The sequence below is a fragment of the Rhincodon typus genome, chromosome 33, assembly GCF_021869965.1.
Source record: "Rhincodon typus isolate 14 chromosome 33, sRhiTyp1.1, whole genome shotgun sequence".
Classification (NCBI taxonomy): Eukaryota; Metazoa; Chordata; class Chondrichthyes; order Orectolobiformes; family Rhincodontidae; genus Rhincodon; species Rhincodon typus.
In genome coordinates, this window is record NC_063364.1 from 32759487 (window position 1) to 32775372 (window position 15886).

Genomic DNA, 15886 nt, shown 5'->3' on the forward strand with positions numbered 1-15886 from the left:
AGCTAAATTGCCTCGTCCTGTTCTTATGTTCCTTTTTGTTTCCCTTTTTTTGTTAATTTAAAATTCCGTTCTCCACACCATTTCGAAATTTAGGATCTGGAGCCTCTCAAGCTTGTAATACCATTCATTAAATCGCAACTATCATGTGCCTTTGTTCTATCTACCTCTATCTAACACGAATCCATGAAACATGATTTCAAAGTTTTCAATTAAACCCCAGCCTCAACAGCTTTTTCAGAATGGTTTCTTGTCCACTTTTTTGAAAAATGCTTCTTGACATCACTCCCTGACTGGCTTAGCACTGATTTAAGGTTATGTTCCCTTGATCTGGACAGCTAAAAAGCAGCTGCAAAACTACCCAAGTGAACTTACTTTGAAAAGAGTGTCGACCACGGTTGTGAACATCAATCTTTCTCTTGTTTTGGATGAAAATCTGTAGCCTGTGATCGTACTCTTCTGGGCCATAGTTTTTTTTGTGCTGTTTGCAAAGAATAAAAATAAGTAAAATCTCACTCGAATCAACGACAAACACCCACATTCATATTATACTTTTAATGTACAGAATTACCCCAAGCTGCTTCACTGGAGCAATTATCAAATAAAATTTGGCATTAAACCATGCAAGGAGATAGTCAGACACAGGACTAAGGGTTTGATAAGAAAGATCAAAAAGAGATCAGTGTAAGGAGATCAGTGAGGTAGAGAAATTTTAAGGAGAGTTCCAGCATTCAGAATCTTGCAGTATAGAAGGAGGCTGTTTAACACACCACCTGTTTAAAGAAGGTAATTGGTTCACTGCTTCCTGCTCTTTCCCTACAGCCGTGTTCAGTTTTCCCTGTTTAGGTATTTATCCATTTCCCTGGTGAAAGCTGTTTTTGCTTGTGCAGCTACTGTGCATTCCAGATCACACCCAACTCCCTACTTCCAAACAACTCTCCTCACTCCCTTCTGGGTTTCTGTTTTGCCAATTACATTAAATTTGTGCCTTCTGATTATCAATTCTTAGCAGTTTATTTTGCAATACAGACAAAGCTTCTTGGTTTACTTTAGAGATCCAACTCAATGCGCTTCACTGACAAGGACACAGTTTGTTTTCAGTGACTTGTTTCACAGACAAATACTGTCCGTCAGTTATTCTGTTCAAGATTCTTGAAGCAGCAACACTTTGTTCAGGATGTTGTTGGTTTGCTGGGAGTAATGGTCTGGTGACTGGAAGAACATCACTACGCTTCCAATAACATCATGAGATATTTCACACCTAACTGTCTGCTGAAACTGGAACCATCTTAATTTAACAATTCTTCCAAAGAGCAAGACTCCCTCGGAACAAAGGGTGATGTTGTCAAATCTTGAAGTGGATCTTGAAAGAACAGAATTGATTTGTTCACTTTGCCAAGTTTCGATTCCCCACACAAAGACTTTGTCATCTCAGCTCAGTGTCTGAGGAAAAGCCCTCAGGAGAGGAATGGGAGAGGTCACAATCCTGAGGCAGGCAGGCAGTCAGCATCACTGAGAAGAGCGGGTGAGATGAGGATCATGTGGCAGATAGTCAGATACAGAACTAGATTCATCAGAGCTGATGGTAATGAGAGAGTGTGAGTGCGTGAGAGAGAGAGCAAGAGAGAGATGGTGCCTATGCATTTGAAACTAGAACAGAGTGTAGGGACAACATTTTCAGAAACAGCACCAGTAGAACAAGACTAGGAGCTACTCAAACAGCACAAGAGAAGCTTCATAAAGAGATGAGCAAATCTGTGTGATGAGGGCAGTGGCAGTAGAAAAAAAAACCAGCAGCAGTGAGCACTTTCAACCGGTTTTGATCTGTGACAGCTGAAGTACGACGTCATAGGAAAACAGAAAGGTGATTGGTGGGTATTTTTTCAGAATCTCTTATGATTGGTCAAGTGGTTTAAAGTATGAGGAGATGTTATTACAGCTGAAGAGTGTGTTTAAGAAATTCACTTGTAAAATATTTAGCATTCAATTTAATGAATTAAATAGTAGAGATGGATGGGCAGGCGATGTGTTACAGCTGTGGTAAATGGGAGGTGGTGGACATTGGGTGATCCACAGTGACCACATTTGCAGCAAGTGTTGCCTGCAAAAGGAACATCAGCTCTAGATACCCGACCCATCACTGAAGGCAAGAGGTACCAGACACTGTTTCAAGAGGCAGTCACACCCCTTTACATCAAGATTGGATTGTAGTCAAGGACAAGAGGGTGTGACTGTGTATCAGGCAGATATGAGGATACAGAGTTTAGCTTTGCTGGAGCCTCAGCCAGTGCCCTTGTCCAATAGTTACAAGGCTTTTGCTCCCATTGTGAATGAGGGCACAGACTACAGGAAGGATAAGTGAACAGACCACAGCACTATGGTCCAGACAGCCATTTTGGTAATGGGGAGAAAAGGGAAATGTAGTTGCAATAGGGGATTGTATAGTTAGAGAAATAGGTACTTTTCTCTGTCAGCAATGACAGTCCCAAATGCAGCGTTGTGTATCTGGTGCCAAGGTTCAGGACATCTTTTCTGGGCTAGGGAGGAATTAGAAGTAGAAGGAGAAGGATCTATTTGTTGTGGGCCACATAGGACTAAGGAAACAGGTAGGACCTAAAAAGTGGCTCTGCAGAGGGATTATGAGCAGCTCAATTAAAAAGCAGGGCCACAAAGGTAATAATGTCCAAATTCCTATGTGAGCCAGGGGAAAATTGGTGTACGGTAAATAAGATTAGAGGGGTACATGCATGGCTCAAAGATTAGTGTGGGAGAAATGGGTTTCAATTCCAGAGCACTGGCATCAGCACTGGAGAAAGAGAGAACTGTTCCATTGGGATGGGTTAGATTCACTTGAACTATCTACAAGATGCACTGCAGAATTTGAATAAAGATCCTTAGACAGCACCTTCCAAATGCACTTCCATCTATAAGAACAAGGGCAGCAGATACATGAGAACACCACCACCTGCAAGTTGCCCTCCATGCCACTGACCATCCTGACTTGGAAATATATTACCATTCAATCTGTGTTCCTAGGTCAAACAAAATCCTGAAAATCCTTCTCTAAGGACATTATGGCTCTACCTACAGCACATGAACTGTAGCGGTTCAAGAAGGCAGCTAACAACCAACTAGGGATGGGCAATAAATGCTGGCCTAGCCAGAGACAGCCACATCCCATGTATAAATAGAAAAACCATGCTGGAACTTGGAGTATACATTAAAAAAAAATCAAAAGAGGTGCACGGTAGTGACGAAGTGAACAAAAATCAAAGTGTGACAGAAAAAGGGCAGAGAAACAAACGAGATGAGTGTAGCAGAAATGACAACCAGAGTAAATAATAAAAGGTAAAAAGTCAAAGCCCAAGGGTCTTAACTGAATGCATACAGCATTTGTAAAGAAATAGATTAGTTGATAGCACAAATAGAAATAGTGTAGAAGTAGAATAGAAATAGAAATAGAATAGAAATAGGTGTAGTGGACAGTGAAGAAGGTTACCTCAGGGTACAATGGGATCTTGATCAGATGGGCTAATGGGCCAAGGAGTGGCAGACAGAGTTTAATTTAGATAAAATGTAAGGTGCTGCATTTTGGAAAGGCAAATCAAGGCAGGACTTTATACACTTAATGGTAAGGACGTGGGGAGTGTTGCTGAAAAATAAAAAGACCATGGAATGCAGGTTCATAGTTCCTTGAAAGTGGACTTGCAGGGTGGATAGGATAGTGAAAAGGCATTTGGTATGCTTGCCATTATTGATCAGTGCATCGAGTATAGGAATCAGGAGGTTATGTTGCGGCTGTACAGGACATTGGTTAGACCATTTTTGGAATACTGCATGCAATTCTAGTCTCCCTGCTATAGGAAGAATGTTGTGAAACTTGAAAGGGTTCAGAAAAGACTTACAAGGATGTGCCAGGGTTGGAGGGTTTGAGCTATTGAGAGAGGCTGAATAGGCTGGGGCTATTTTCCCCTGGAGCATTGGAGGCTGAGGGGTGACCTTATAGAAGTTTATAAAATCAAGAGGGGCATGGATAGGGTAAATAGACAAGGTCTTTACCTCGGGGTAGGGGAGTCCAAAACTAGACAACATAGGTTTAAAGTGAGAGGGGAAAGATTTAAAAGGGACCCAAGGGTCAACTTTTTCATGCAGAGGGTGGTGCATGAATGGAATGAATCGCCAGAGGAAGTGATGGAGGCTAGTACAATTACAACATTTAAAAGGCATCTGGATGAGTACATGAATAGGAAGAGTTTAGAGGAATATAGGCAAATGGGACTGGAATAATTTAGGATATCTGGTCAGCATGGGCAAGTTGGACCAAAGGGTCGGTTTCTCTGCTGTACATCTCTATGACTCTGAGTCTGACTTGATAGCTATTTATGATAATATGGTTGTCGGGTGACCAAGACTGAGAACTCAATATTCAAGAATAGATAAAATGAAAGATGAGAAGATTTAGCTTTGTTAATAAAAGGAGATAATCATTGCGGTGGTGAGTCGTGATATAGTTGCAATAATTGTGGTGTGGAGGCAGACTGCATAGAAAAAAGAAAAAGAAGTCACAGAGATGACTGCTTTATACCCCCTACCCCCACCAAAGGGCTGCCTCAATGTTGGACAAAAGTATGAAGCAGGAAATAATGGAGGCATTAATGATTAGAAAGTGCAAATACAATGGGTGATTTAAATCTGCATAGTGACAAGACAAATCAGGTGGGCAATGAAAACATGGAAGATGAACTTGTGGATTTTATCAGGAATTGTTTCTTAGAGCAGTACATTGCAGAATCTACTCAAGGACAGGGTATTTTAGATCTAGGAACGTGTAATGAGGTAAGATTAATGAGAAATCTTAATTAAGGATCCTCTGGGAGGTACAAATCACAACTTGACAGAATTTGGGGGAGCAACTTTGGTTTCAAATGAGTGTGCCCAACTTAAATAAGGGGAATTACATAGGTATGAAGATGGAGTTGTCTAAAGCAGGTTGTGAAATAGGCTCAAAAACAAAGTTGCTGGAAAAGCTCAGCAAGTCTGGCAGCATCTGTGAAGGAAAAAACAGAGTTAACGCTTCGGGTCCAGTGACCAGACCCGAAACGTTAACTGTTTTTTCCTTCACAGTTGCTGCCAGACCTGCTGAGCTTTTCCAGCAACTTTGTATTTGTTCCTGATTTACAGCATCCGCAGTTCTTTCAGTTTTTATTGTGAAATAGGCTAGTAGACTAAAATTAGTAAATGAGCAGTGGCAGACATATAAGCAGGTATTTCACAACACTCAGCAAACCAATTAACTCCAGTCTAAAAGGACTTTATGACAGAATAACCACCACCTCCCCCCCCCCCCCCCCGCCATAGGTAACAAAGGTGCTCGAGGACAGTAGCCAATTAAAAATTAAGGTATGCAAAGTGGCAAAAAATAAGCCAAAGGATTGGAACTTTATAGGAAGCAGCAGCGGAAAACTGAAAAGTTACTAAAGAGAGTGAGAAAATTATGAAAGTAAATTGGCAAGAAATATAGTTTGAGTGAGTGGGTAAAAATTAAGCAGGTGGAATTTATTGTAGGAACTTACAGCTCAGCCTCTGTGGGAGGAAGAATCAAAAGGCAGACAAAGAGGTAGTGTCCCTACCCCTGTACCAAGGCACCCGGGTTCAAGTCCCACCTACTCCAGAGTTGTGTAATAATATCTCTGAACAGGTTGATAAGAAAAAAACCAGGTCAAAAGGCAGACAATTGTTTAAATGGAGAGATTGCAAAAAAGTGCAGCACAGAGAGATATTGGTATTCTTGTGTAGGAAACAAAAGGTTCACATGCAGCTGCAGTGTGTAATTAATGCAGCAAATGGAATTTTTGCCTCTATTGTGAGCCGAGTTGGAGTTTAAAAAAAAGAAAGTACTTGTTACAACTGGACAAGGTCATGGTGGGGCCACACCTGGAGTACTGTATATGGTTTTAGTCCCCATAGTTTAAATGGAAGATGCATTGGACACTGTTCAAAAGAGATTACCAGGCTGATTCCGGAGATGAAGATATTGTCTTATCAAGAATAGCTAAACAGATTAGGCTTTTATTCATTAGAGTTTAGAATAATGACAGGTGACCTTCTTGAAAGATACAGGATTCTGAAGGGCTTTTAGATATTTTGAGAAGATGTTTCCACCAGTGGGGCAAATCAGCCATGATCTTGTTGAATGATGGGACAAGCATGAGGGGCTGAACAGCCTACTCCTGTTCCTTTTTTCAAAAAAAATGTTCCCAACACTTTCCAGGACTATGGAAAGTGAAAGGGTCAGAATCACAATCTCTCAACCCCTTCTCCTGGTTCACTGTCCATTCTGAAGACTTTCCTGCCTCCTATTTGCGTGGTCTTTGCTATAGGAGGAACTGGTCCATGCTCAGCAGCTACCAGAGTGTCCCCTGCTGGGCAGCACATTCTAGTAACCTCATCGGAAAATTTTAAGAGGAGACGGAGAAAGTTACCAAATATAGACGGTGACCCAGTACTGACAGACAGAACATATGTGATAGAAGCAAAGGAAGGTCCGTCTGGACAGAACAAAAACAGGAAAGAAGTATTTACATAAAAAAAACTGAAAGAACTGCAGATGCTGAAAATCTGAAACAAAAACAGAAATTGCTTGAAAATCTCAGCAGGTCTGGCAGAATCTGTGGAGAAAATTAATGTTTCGGGTCCAGTGACCCTTCTTCAGAACACGTAAAAGAAATTTGTGAAAGAAATATTTACCATTATCATCCATTCCTTGAAAGAACTTATCTCTGAAAAACAAGCAAGAAAGGAAATTATTGGCAGTGAATATATTTTGACAAGTTTCTTTTGTTTCCTATAGCACTGGACTTTTGTTGTTCTCTTCGATACTGTCTCATATTGAACAATATTCACCCAAACATTGTTGTCCCAAATGGCCACTCTGTGTGTGCACCCAGCTAAAGTGAACTGGGAAACTAGATTAAAAGGGAGACAGCAGAGATGCAATGACAGACTTTTAAAGGAAACATTTAATTATTCCTAGCAAAGGTTTGTCCCAGTGAAAAAGAAAGACACTTTAAGAAGGATGCACCATCTGTGGCTAAGTAAGTAAGTTCAAGTTTAAGTTTGAATCTAATTGAATGAAACACTGCACAAACTTACACAGAACAGCAGTAGGTCAGAAGCTTGGATAAATTGTAAGAGCCAGCAGAGAATGACAAGAAAATGGAGAAAGCAGGATGTGAAAGAAAGTGAAGTAGTAACAGAACAAGTCTTAGTAAGAGTGTGACAATTATTTAAAGAAGAGTAACTAAAACTATTGTTGGTCCTCTGGACTTGGCATTGATGAGACCATATCCCGAGCACCATGTACAGGTTTGGCTTCCTTATTTAACAAGGATAGATATGTTTTAGAAATAGTTCAGAACAGGTTCAATCAACTGATTCCTGGGATAAAGGGTTCATTCTATGAAGAAAGGTTGACCAAGTTGTGCTTATAGCAATTGGAATTTAGAAGAGGAGAGGTGATCTTGTTGAAACACAGAAGATCCTTTGCAGATTTCATAGTCATAGTCATAGAGACATACAACACAGAGACAGACCCTTCGGTCCAGCCAGTTGATACCAAACATAATCCCAAACTAAACTAGTCCCACCTGCCTAGACCCGGCCCATATCCCTCCAAACCTTTCCTATTCATGTACGTTTCCAAATATCTTTTAAATGTTGTAATTGTACTCACATCCATCACTTCCTCAGGAAAAGGGTGATTACTGGGTGGCTATTTCATCATATGGGGGAGCTTAGAACTAAGGGACATAGTTTAAGAAGCCTTGTTGTATGATGGAGATGAGGAGAATGTCTTTTTCTCAGTGAAGCGCTTGTCTGAGGAATCCTCTTCCCCCAGAAAGCGGTGGAGACTGGGTCGTTGAATTTACTCCAGGCTGAGTTTGGCTGTTTTTTGATAAGCTTGGGAGTCAAGGGTCATGGGGAGACAGACAAGTGGAGTTGAGATCACAACCAGATCAGCCATGATGTTATTGAATAAGGCAGCAGGTTTGAGTGGCCAAATGACCTACTCCTGCTCCTAGCTCTCGTGTTCCTGTGACCTTCCAGGAGATGGTGTGACAAAGCTATTGCATTATGAGGGTTGTCATGGCACAGTCTAATATCACCCAGCCTCAGAAAGAAAATTATGGCAGCTCTGGTCTCCCTATTGCTGCCATAGCCAAGAAATGTTAATAGCCAAATGTCAGTGTCAGTGAAGGCCTTCTCATTCATATGACAATGGGCTCCCTGCTTTCATCCTGCAATATTCACATATCCAGCTTGGATCTCTGCTCTGTTACAAATGAAAGGCAAAGAGTGAAGATCAAACTGCGCCCCTGCCAATGGTGTCAGAGAGAAATATACCCCAGGAGAATCTCTGCAATCTGTGCTCTGATGGCTGGAGGGCAGGAGGAAGGAAGTGAGGGAGCAGAAAGCAAGCAAGAAAGCAAGAAAGAGAGGGATAGATAGAGAGAGAGAGAGAGAGAGAGAGCCCCATTACCCAGATTTCTGAGTAGCGGCAACAATCAAAGCTAAGTACAAGATCAAAGGTATAAAAGATAAGTTAGGCCGGAGTTTGAATTGATTATTTCAGTTTACTGAGAGTAAAGCAGGCACATATAGAAAGTGCATTTAAACAATGCCTTCCCAATATTAAGTCATCCCAAACTACTTTAGCATTTCTAATAAAACATTTCTAAGTTGCCTTTTAAGTCATTTGTTGCAAGAAATGTGATATCCAATTCACACAGGCCAGGACCCTTACAAACTGTAATGTGATATTGACATAATTCCCCGTGAGGGTGAAGGGCAAAGCTGGTAGATGGAGGAAATGCTGGATGCCTGAAGAAATTGTGTTTCTGGTCAAGTAAAAGAAGGAAACATATGTCAGATACAAACAGCTGGGATCAAATGAATCCATAGAGTAGTACAAAGCATTAGGAGTATACTTAAGAGGGAAATCAGGAGGGCAAAAAGGGGACATGAGATAGGCAAACAGGGTTAAAGGACAATCCAAAAGGATTCTACAAATACATTAAGAACATAAGAGTAACTAGGGAGAGAATAGGGCCCCGTAAAGATCAGCAAAGCTGCCTACATGACATAGGTAAGATACTAAATGAGTATTTTGGATCCACGTTTACTGTGGAGAAGGATATGGAAGCTAGAAAACTTAGGGAAATAAATAGTGATATCTTGAAAAGTGTCCACGTTACAGAGGAGGTGACGCTGGACATCTTAAAACGCAAAAAGGTGAATAAATCCCCGGAAACAGATCAGGGGCACCCAATAATTTTATGGGAAGCTAGGGAAGTGATTTTTGGGCCCCTTGCTGAGATATTTGTATCATCAATAGCCACAGGTGAGATGCCAGAAGAATGGGGGTTGGCTAATGTGGTGCCATTATTTAAGAAAGCTGGTAAGGAAAAGCCAGGGAACTACAGACTGATGAGCCTGATATCAGTAGTGGGCAGGTTGTTGGAGGGGATTCTGACAGACAGATTTACATGTATTTGGAAAGGCACAGACTGATTAGGGACAGTCAGCATGGCTTTATGCGGGGGAAATAGTTTCTTACCAATTTGATTGAGGTTTTTTGAAGAAGTAATAAAGAAGATTGATGAAGGCAGAGTGGTAAGGTGTTTGACAAGGTTTTGCATGGTAGACTGGTTAACTAGGTTAGATTACGTGGAATACAGGGAGAACTAGCCATTTGGATACAAAATCAGCAGGGAGGTAGGAGACAAAGGGTGGTGGTAAAGGGTTGCTTTTTGGACTGGAGGCCTATGACCAACAGTGTACTGCAGGGATCAGTGCTGAGTCCACTGCTTTTTGTCATTTATATAAATGATTTGGATGTGAATATAGGAGGTATGTTTAGTAAATTTCCAGATCACACCAAAATTGGAAGTGTAGTGGACAGCTAAGAATATTGCCTCAGTGTACAATGGGACCTTGATCAGATGGGCCGATTGGCCGAGGTGTGGCAGATATAGTTTAATTTAGATAAATGTGACATGCTGCATTTTGATAGGGCAATTCAGGGCAGGACGTATACAGTTAATGGCAAGGCCCTGGGGAGTATTGCTGAACAAAGAGACCTTGGAGTGCAGATGCATGGTTCCTTGAAAGTGGAGTTGCAAGCAGACAGGATAGTGAAGAAGGCATTTGCAACACTGCCTTTATTGGTTAGTACATTGAGCCATTTGGATTTAGGAGGTCATGTTGTGGCTGTACAGGACATTGGTTAGGCCATTCTTGGAGTACTGTATTCAGTTCTGCTCCTTGCTATAGAAAAGATGTTGTGAAACGTGAAAGGGTTCAGAAAAGATTTACAAGGATGTTGCCAGGGTTTGAGCTTTAGAGAGAGGCTGAATAGGCTGGGGCTATTTTCACTGGAGCTTCAGAGGCAGAGGGGTGATCTTATAGATGTTTACAAAATCATGAGGGGCATGGACAAGGTGAATAGTCAAGGTCTTTTCCCCAAGGTAGGGGAGTCCAAAACTAGAGGGCATAGGTTTAAGGTGAGAGGAGAAAGATTGAAAAGGACCCAAGGGACAACTTTTTCATGCAGAGGGTGTTGCATCCATGGAATGAAATGCCAGAGGAAGTGGTGGAGGATGGTAAATTAAAAACGTTTAAAAGGCATCTGAATGGGTATATGAATAGGAAGGGTTTAGAGGAGTATGGGCCAAATGCTGGCAAATGTGACTAGATTAATTTAGGATATCTGGTCAGCATGGATGAGTTGGACTGAAGGGTCTGTCTCCGTGCTGTACTTCTCAAAGACTGTGACTTTTCCGTTGGACCAGATTCCAGGAAGAACTCCTGTGCCCATCTTTAAAAGAATGCCATTGAATTATTTATGCAAGAGGCCTGATGGAACCTCGGTTTAACAACCTCTCCAAGACATAGCAACGCAACAGCCCCTCGATACTGCACTGGACTGGCATCCTGAATCTTGTGCTCAACCCTTTGGAGTGAAACTTGAACCCATGACTCTTGTATGTAAAGTAGAATGTGCTACTGTCTGAACCACTAACACTTTAATTCCAGAACCCCGCTTCCTAGTTTCACATAGAATGGAAGCAAAATGGCAGAGAGTGGGTGGAAATGGCTTAACGAGGAGAGTGTAGTGCAAACTCCACATTCACCGTCTCAGGGCAAACACTGAAAGGACGACTCGGCAGAACAGAGAGGGTTTCTGGTGCTGGAGGTACTGAGCCACAAAACTAGTCAGCATTTGAAGAGAAGAGAAGAGGAAGAAACAGGGAAGTCGAAACTAAATTGTCTGTACCCCTTCAGTTGTCTGATCTTAGATGGTAAAGCACGGAAGGAGGCAATTTAATTTGATTGCTGTTTGCAAGAACTCTGTAGTTAGCCCCATATCCTTGTTCTTTCCCTATGTCCCTACAAATGGTTCCTTTTGAAACGTATGTTTCGTGAGAGTTCCTAATGAATGTGGTTCGATCAATCTGGAATGCCCTCTAGATCACAGCACACTCACTGTCACAAAATAATCTGATCAAAACCACTCGGTGCACAAATGCAGACAGCTCCCTCCGCGGTTATTAAAGCGAACATATCAATTTTCTGCCCGTGTTTTTAAAATAAAATGTCTGCTTACCCCCGAAAGAAAACTCTGCCAGGCTGCAGGCAGCATACGACAAGAGGCAGATGGAGATAAATGCCTTTAACAGCCCCATTTTCAGTCAGCCCTTTAAGCTGGAATCCCCCTTCTTCGTGTTAGAACTTGTGTTTCTACTTCCTCCTCCCGCTAGGCAGCTGCCAAATCATTAGCAGATGTGAAAGTGGACAGGGTACTTGTCAGTGTGTAAGGTTATAGCAACAGTCTCTTTTCCGATTGGAGATCGTCGGTGAGGAAAGGGGAGGAGACAGTGGATCCAGTAAAGCAAGTTAACAAAAGGCAAGACACTGCAATACTGGGAATACGTCCTGTTTGAGATAAAGTTGTGAAATTCGCTTGGTTGGAATGAGCACAGTAATAAGACCATGAGATCTGTGTTCCCACCCACTGTTGGTGCCATCACGTGGTGTGCAGGACACATTACCGCCTAATAATCCTGGCTGCAAGGTTAACTGACAATGAAAAGTTGGGGTAAACCAAAGAACTGCGGATGCTGGAGATCCGAAACGAAAACAAAAGGAATTGCTGGAAAAAAATCAACAGGCCTAGCAGCATATGTGGAGAGAAAGCAGAGTCTGGTGACCCTTGGTCAGAAAGCCCCTGGGAAATGGTAGTATGGATGTTTTTGGGCGGGAGGGTTGAGGGGTCGAATTGATGGTGCCCAGAAAAAGAGAAAAAATGAAGCAAACAAAGAGATCACTGATGAGAGAGAGAGAAATGCTGGGCAGGGTGCTAATGGAAAGTTTGAACAGTTGAAAATGGTTTGGCTGTACCAGGAGCAATGGAAACAGGCCAGGGGCTGGGAATGTGGTAGGAGGATGATGAACATGAAGGAGGGAGTTCACCCTGTGAAATTATTAACCTCAGCATTGGGTCCTGACAGCTGTAAGGTACTGAGCCAGAAGATGAGATGGTGTTCCTGCAGGTTGTGTTGAGCTTCACTGGAGAACTGCAGCAGGCCAGAGACAGAAATGTTGGCGTGGGAACATGGTGGTGTTGTTGGAGAGGCAGGCGACAGGAAACTCTAGGTCAGTTACACACACAGAGCGGAGGTCTTCCGCAAAGTGGTCACCCAGTCTGTGTTTCATTGCTCCAGTGTGGAGGAGACCACATTGTGAGCAGTGAATACAGTGGACTAGATTGAGGAGGTGCAGGTAAATCACTGTTTCACTTGGATGGTGTGTCTGGGACCTTGGATACTGAGGAGGGAGTAAATGGGCAGGTGTTACACCTTCTGCGGTTTCCAGGGAAGGTGCCGTGGGGGTATGGCAGGGGTATTGGGAGTAAAGGAGGAGTAGACTAAGGTGTCCTGGATGGAACAGTCCCTGCAGAAGGCTGACAAGGGAGGAGAGGGGAATGGTAGGACTTGAACCTGGGCCTTCTGGCTCGGAGGTAGAGACGCTACCACTGTGCTGCAAAACCTGACCCTACTATTCCTTCTATTTATCCCTCACAGGCTCATATCGGTTCCCATTAAGTTCAAAAGGGGACAAGAGAACATTGAGACTGGAAGATTTCTGTGAACGTTTTGGTGGAAGAAAAATGCAACACGGCCATGTGTCTCAGAGCTAATCAATAATAAACTAATCAATTTGCATAAGCTTATGTATATCCCCTTATAGTTTTCAGTGTCTCAATTTAAAAACAACCTGCAGCAAAGTTAAAGTATGGCTATTACTAGGTAAGGAATGGTAATCAGTTTCCTTATTTTCAACCCCCTCTTGGCCAGTCACAATAAATATTTTTTTTTAGCAGACAGGTACCACACTTCATTTTGATGTAACTCAGTAGGTCTTAATTGAAGGAACCAATTAATTGGAAGCTTTTTTTGAGTGACAGACAGTGGAGTTTCATTATCTGTTAAACCAAATAAGAAAAAATACTAGCACAGGTAATGAAGCTTACAAAGAAGGGTTGGAAAGAATGTTTAGTATAGACTGGAAGGTAAAACCAATTGAAGTTTAATGTTTTCAGTATTCCTGCGTTCTGAGAGTGAAATTTGAGTGCCAGTGGTACAGCTGTTGTCATTTCCTCAGCAGTGACGAAGTTCACAGATAATCAGGATTTAGAAACATACAAAATAGGAGCAGGTGTAGGCCTTTCGACCCTTTGAGCCATTCACTATGGTCATGGCTGATGATCTAACTCAATAGCCTGTTCTCACATCTCCCCCATATCCTTTGATCCCTTGAGCTATATCCAACACCTTCTTGAAATCATACAATGTTTTGACCTCGACTGCTTTCTGTGGTAGTGAATCCCACAAGCTCACCACTCTCTCGGTGAAGAAATTTCCCCTCATCTCAGTTCTAAATGGTTTACTTCGTATCCTTAGACTGTGACCCCGGTTCTGGAATCCCCCGCTATTGAGAGCATCCTTCATGCATCTACCTCTGTCTAGTCCGGTTGGAATTTTATAGGTTTCTATGAGATCCCCTTCATTCTTCTGAACTCCAGTGAGTATAAGACAAACTGATTCAACTTACATCAGTCCTGCCATCCCAGGAAGCTGCCTGTCTGGTAAACATTTACTGCACACGCTCTGTAGCAAGAACAATGTTCTTCAGATAAGGAGACCAAAACTGCACGCAGTATTCCAAGTATGGTCTCACTAAGGCTCTGTATAATTGCATCTAGACATCACTTCCCTCTACTTGAAATTTATCAATATAGAAACTAGAAACTCAAAAATTTAGAAACTTGATTAATCAGTGAATGGTGGTGTTCGCAAGTTCTTTTGCCTCAGTTAATTTTAGAGCTTGAGAGAGATTGAGACAGGTAGGAGAAAAGAGCTTTCAGTATGTTTGCTATGTCATTCAACGTTGCTTTCTCTTTACACTAGTGTTCAAAGCCGATATATCGTCCCTTTGCAGATTCTGGTGTCTGTGTTAATGTTTAATTTCAAACTGGATTATTGTAGGCAACCTTTTATCTCTCAACATGTAAATTTGTCACACAAATGTGAGGAACACAAGAGATGCAATTTTCTTGATTTCTCACTGAGTCATGAGGAGAGATGGACAAACTTGGTTTGTTCTCACTTGAAGATGAAAGGACAGGGAATTACCCAGTAGAAGTTTACAAAATTATGACAGTCATGGATGGAATGGATAGCCAGAGTCTTTTTTCCCAGGATTGAAACATGAATTACCAGGGGACATAGGTTTAAGGTAAAAGTGGGGAAGTTTAAAGGAGATGTGAGAGGCATGGTAAGTAGATGGTAAGTGCCTGGAATGGGCTGCCAGAGAAGGTGGAGGAGGCAGATACAACAGCAACATTTAAGAGGCATCTTGATGAATTTATAAATAGGCAGGGAATGGAGTGAATTGGACAACGTGGAGGCAAAAAACTGTTAGTTTTCTGATGCCCATGAAATCATTGTTGATTGTCAGAAAAACCCATCTGGTTCACTAATGTCCTTCAAGGAAGGAAATCTGCCGTCCTTACCCGGTCTGGCCTACTTACCTAGTCTGGTGACTCCAGACCCACAACAATGTGGTTGACTCTCAGCTGTCCTCTGAAATGATGTGGAGGTGCCGGTTTTCAATTGGGGTGGACAAAGTCAGAAGTTCACCCCAGTCCAACACTGGCACCTCCACATCATGTCTACCATTGACACCACAAACTGCTGGTTCAAAGTGGAGAGGATCTTCAAGAAGATCGTGCATATTGACACATACATCAAATTTCTACAGAAATTCAAGAAAGCAGAGAAGATCCCAAAAGAACTACAGATCACGAACCCATCAAGTCAACCTACAACTCAGAATACACTGAGAGACTCTGCCTTCGCACCTCTTGCAAACTCCTTAATCATCTCATACACCAACTCTACAGCAGGCACCGCAACCTTGAAATCGAGATAGAGCCCATATTCTCAGCTTGTGCTCCAGATACAGCAGAACAATTACAAGACACTCCCAAGCAGACAAGGCAACGGAACTACACCACCTACATGCACACTAAGAGCAAGAAACTAGAGAAACTCGGCATCACCATCAGCAGTCTCCCCTGGTACCACAGTTGAAAGTCGTACCGCCACAGGGAAATCCATCGTCAACTTACCTGACCACACCCTTCAACTGGACGAAATTGAAGTTCCCAGCCAAGGGCTTAATTCCTGCCCCACTACCAAAATGGACCCCATTGGTCTGTCGGCAGATACAGAGGAATTCATCAGGTGAATGAAGCTCCGGGAGTTTT

General features: G+C 42.3%; 1 protein-coding gene across 1 annotated transcript in view; it reads right to left on the bottom strand.

Moving 5' to 3' along the window:
* The window catches only part of ctsh (cathepsin H), a 34415-nt gene extending 22541 nt beyond the window's left edge, over window positions 1–11874 (bottom strand). The window contains exons 1-3 of the mRNA XM_048615872.1: window positions 11663–11874; window positions 6745–6776; window positions 373–478 (exon numbers count right to left, since the gene is read on the bottom strand). Coding sequence (XP_048471829.1) covers window positions 373–478; window positions 6745–6776; window positions 11663–11741 — 217 coding nt within the window. The 5' untranslated portion in view covers window positions 11742–11874. The remainder of the gene's footprint in view (window positions 1–372; window positions 479–6744; window positions 6777–11662) is intronic.
* Window positions 11875–15886: the final 4012 nt, after the last annotated feature.